Source organism: Lindgomyces ingoldianus (assembly GCF_010093535.1).
Source record: "Lindgomyces ingoldianus strain ATCC 200398 unplaced genomic scaffold BDR25scaffold_67, whole genome shotgun sequence".
NCBI classification, from domain to species: domain Eukaryota; kingdom Fungi; phylum Ascomycota; class Dothideomycetes; order Pleosporales; family Lindgomycetaceae; genus Lindgomyces; species Lindgomyces ingoldianus.
Genome location: NW_022985228.1, coordinates 178,140 through 183,020, shown reverse-complemented (window position 1 = coordinate 183,020; position 4,881 = coordinate 178,140). Strand labels below are relative to the sequence as shown.

At 39.8% G+C, this 4,881-nt stretch overlaps 1 protein-coding gene across 1 annotated transcript; it reads left to right on the top strand.

Moving 5' to 3' along the window:
- Nucleotides 1-662: 662 nt before the first annotated feature.
- On the top strand, nucleotides 663-1,269 carry BDR25DRAFT_247212 (uncharacterized protein; the record flags this gene model as incomplete). The annotated part of the gene is made up of 2 exons (XM_033685948.1): nucleotides 663-1,100; nucleotides 1,156-1,269. The coding sequence occupies 2 exons, from the start codon at nucleotides 663-665 to the stop codon at nucleotides 1,267-1,269; spliced, it is 552 nt and encodes a 183-aa protein (XP_033539755.1).
- Nucleotides 1,270-4,881: the final 3,612 nt, after the last annotated feature.

Here is a 4,881-nt window from a genome sequence, read left to right as displayed (position 1 = left end):
CCTTCCTCTCCGCAGCCAATCACGTGAGATCATGCGACTCATCAGCGACTGCAGGCTCCAAAGTCCGTCAGGCCCGCGAAAACGCTGATGGAGAATTGAGTTCGACTGCACAAGCCACGGAGACGACACCAGATTCTCCACAGCACACGACCGTGGGGATCACCGCGACGGATACCGTTGGTTATATGATCGTCCCGAGTCCCGCGACCACCTCTCCGCCCACCAACGCCATGATTATGGCCGATGATCTGCTACAAGAGGACTCTTCGTGGCAAAACATGGAGTCATTGCTGAGCCTGCCTTCGTCGTTGGAAAATGAGAGTACCATGTCACAGTCAGGCTTTATGTCCCAGAGCGTCACGCCTCAAAATTGCACCTGTAACTCTACTGCTGGTCCATGCTCGAGCCACCGGGATATGCTACGTGCCCAGATAATGGCTGAATCAAGTGCGTCCCTGCCGCTCATGCCTCTTGCCGACATGCCACCACCGCTTTCTTCGACCCTGTCCAGCCCGTACAGTCTCTCGAGCGTGCCCCTTGCCGACAGTACATTAGCTTCCGACATGACAGCACACACAAGCCCGTCCAACGATGTCGCTCACGCGGCATCCGAGTCGTCGTCGGCACAAGGGAGACATCAAGCTCCCAGAACCTCTTCTACAATGGACATGACGCCGCGCTTCGGCATGGTACTCGATGTGATACGTCAAGCCGGGTTCCAGGACTTTGAAGAAATGATTGTAGCCTACTACACGTCGCATTTTGAATGGGGCAGCGTCCCCGCCATGCTGCAGTGCGTCAGCCGCAATCGTCGTCTCAAAGCCATGCTGCGCGAGTTGCAACGGAGTAGCAGCCAGTGGCCGCGCTGGGAGGCCCGCGGGCTCCACGAAAGCTTCTCTGAAGCGACAATCTTGCTCTGTCTCAACGAAATGCAGCGCATGTCCCAGGCGCCAGTGGTCCGCCCATCGCAAGGGGAGACGGCGAACCTCATCACAGGCCTCGAGTGGCTTCTGCGGGACCAAGGATGCAACTCCCAGAACTACTCGAGGACAACGAATAAGTGGAATTCATCCGCACAGGTCGAGGCGGCCCCAGACTCGGTAAGTTGACGCTCAATTGCCATAATCGATTGTGCGCAGTTGACATGATAAGTAGATGCCACACCTCTGGGCTTTGCTTACGGAACTGATCGGTGTACAAAGCCTCTACTGTGATAGAATTGTTCGTATCGTGCTTGCTATAATATTATACGCTCGACGCGTGCAGTGAACCACTATTTTATCAGTTTGGGGGTAGAGGGAATGTTTGGAGAGCAGTTTGATAGCGGCAATTGCGCGTTTCAAGGTCTAATAATGATCCAAAACAAGCAATACTACGCGGCATATGATCCTCCAAAAGACTTGGTTGCCACATTGCATCTTGAACGCTGTTAAGGGAATTAAGTATACAATAGAACATTATTAGCTTGCAAACATTTTGAACTCGCGTAATACCTTTTACTAATTACATCAGGGAACATTTTTGTGTAGATCATATCCATAAACAAGGTGTATACAACATATACACTCTATCTTCTATACGTATCATCTCATAATTGTCCTAGGAGCTTGTGGCAGTGCCGGCTTGGCGCGGTGTAGAAAGTATGTCATGCATACGTTTTCTATATGAAGTCAACGCGTCCAACCGAACGTACTGCTAGCAGTAATATACGGCTTGGCTACGTACACGTGACCGTCAGTAAGTAATAGAAACCTGAGTCGTACCTTACGTCTCATCAGAGCACGCTTACGGGCAGTAATACGTCTCAAAAAGGTCAATTTTGTAAGGCAATCTAGTAATTAGCGGACTAGAGGTGGCCGAGCTCTATGGCGGCATTAGACGTGTTTTTTAACGCGTTTATCAAAGCGTTTTCCGTAGGGAGCCAGGCGATCAAGAGGCGATGAGGCTGGGTACGAGGGAGTTCTGAGAAGGAAATGTATAATAAAAAAGGGCCAGATTTCTCACCAAAATTAACTAAATTAACATCTCTTCTTCCTATTAACTATTATCAACTTCATATCGCCATTAAAATGCGGAACTTCATTTCTTTAAGCTAGGTTAATACCCGCTGTAACGCCTTCTCGCAAGCCTCTTAGGCTTTAAGCTTGTCTCCTTCTCCTACAGTAAACCACTGCGCTGGTTCTCGTCAACTTACGAAGTCGTAATTGTTGTTATCTATCTAGTCGTCGCCCTTTGCCTCTTCCCAAGAAGGCTCGCCTGTGGTTTTAGTAGTAGCAGATAGCTTCTTAAAGGAGTACCCTGCCAAGGCTCTCGTCAACTCTAGCACGCAGTTTATAATTAATTAGGATAATATTTAGATAAGGAAGAAGAAGCTAAGCCCTAATTTAATTAGCTATTACGTAAAGCACCTCTCGTAGCTAAGAGGCAACTAGAGGCCCTCTGTTATATAGAGCCATAGGGCTAAGTTGTTATATACTAAGGAGACTAGGAAGAAGGTAAAGGTATAGCTTTGTAAGCTCTGTTATCTCTAAGGGCTCTAATTAGCTTTAAAGATTGTTAACGGCTATAACCATATCAGCTACTATCTCTAAAGAGATTATTAAATTAATATTAGTAGCAGTAGAGGCTTCTTGCCTAATTCTCCACGTCTCTTATTGTCTCTATAGGCAGCAGCTGCTGCCCTACCTAGATCTAGTATAGCCGTGAGCCACTTATTATAGCAGAAGGAGTCGTTATAGAGCGCGTTAGTTAACTAGGTAATACTCTAAGATTAATCGTTTGCCTATGCATTGTTAGCAGAACTTTAGGGTCTTCTTACCTAGAACTAACTTAATCTTCTTAACGCTCTACTCTCTAGCAGCACTACTATCTCGTTGTATATTGCCTAGAAGTTAACAGCGCAGAAGCAGGAGATTTAAACGATACTAAATTTAGACTAGTTAAAAATTACGTTAAGCGTGGATATATAGACTTCTCTAAACTACCTCTTCTTTCTTAGAGTCGTCGCGCACTTTTTTAGTATGCACTAAGGTTCTGCTAGCCCTATAAAAATTAACCTTACTACTAACTTTCTATTATCTAGATGTTAACTTTAAGCAATAAGACTTACTTATTAGCTTTTGTAACCTATTTAGCAACTACACTAGAGCAAGTTAAGCCTATATTATTGCTTAGACTATTAAAGAATATAATATCTTGTCTAAATTTAGCTGTTTTGTTGCTAATAACGCGTTAAATAACAATGACTCTACTATCTTAGGTTTAGCAGAACATCTTAACTTAGAGCTTACTAGAGAGCACTACGTACGCTATATTAGCCATAGCATCTAGCTAGTAGTAAAAGCAGTTATTTATAGCAAAGCTCTATCTAAATTTAAATTAGCTCTTATATAAGTTAGCTTTTAAGAGCAATTTAAGCTCTATTAAAAGCGTAGAGTCGTTAGCAAACTACATAACTTCATTAACATAATTGTCACAATTAACATAGACATGCCTCGGACTCTCCCCAGAGAGCCCTCGGCCCGGCCTTGGGCACATGACGTTCTGTCACGTGCCCTAGCATATATATATATCCTCTCACAAACCTCTAAGTCTTCTTAAGGATTTGTCTATTAATACTATCCTATACTCTCTTCTACGCTTTATGCTTCCTGCTTTATAGTGCTCTTATAATTTAAATTCTTTATACTTTCTTATAAAGACGCAGTTAGTTTAAAAAATAAAAAGCTACTTCTACTACTACTTTTTAAGCTCTACCTTAATTAAAAAGCTATAATAATAAGGGCTAGTAGTAGTTACACACGTAAAAGCAGGGCTACAGCCACTACCTCTTCTAAGGCTGTCCTAGAGACGCTCTATAATAACTCTAGTGCTTAACTCCTTAAGCACCTTATATCTTAGCGCCTTAACTAAATTTTACTAGATTAGTAAGTATAAAAAGTAGAAAATAAAAAACACTAACGTACTTCACAGGCAAGTTGCTTACACACCTAAGTTACTTACTTTTGCTAAGACCTTACTAAACTACTCTTTCTACACTAACGCATTACTAATAACACTACTTAAATGCGCTAAAAGAATATTAAATATAGCTTACACTTTAAGATTTTAAATAAAACATAAAACTTTTAAAGAAACATGCTGCAGCTATATATAAAGTTTTTTAAAAGATAATAAATAACTATAGCACTAGACAACTTTTATAAGCTAATTCTATAGCTAACTTATAAAAACTAGGTAATAATAAAAAGTAAGTAATTATTAAGACTATACTTAAGCTATATATATAAAAATTGTTATCTTATATAGTATTTATAGCTAATATAGCTAATTCTTTACGCACTAAGCGTAATCTAGGCTATATTAGCATAAACTAGCTTAGTACGTTTAAGAAGTGTTATTTAGAGCTTAAAGTAACATTAAAGTGTAGTACAACTATAAAAAAGCTTTCTATAAAAGTTCTAATGTAATTTAAAGTAAGTTTAGCTTTATAAAGAATATTAAAGCTAAGTATAGCATCTAGAATAATAACATATATAACTTTAGTAAAATAAGTTTTATTATAAGCTAAATATTTATTAACTATACTTACACTTAAAACTTTACTTTAAGCTTTAAATAACACTTTATAAATGTACTAGGCTAGTTTATGCTAACATAGCCTAAATTATACTTAGTGTGCAAAGAATTAGCTATATTAGCTATAAATACTATCTAAGAGGAAAATCCTTATATATATAGCTTAAGTATAGTTTTAATAATTACCTACTTTTTATTATTACCTAGCCTTTATAAGTTAGCTATTAAATTAGCTGATAAAAGTTATATAGTACTATAGTTATTTATTATCTTTTAAGAGACTTTATACATAGCTATAGAATG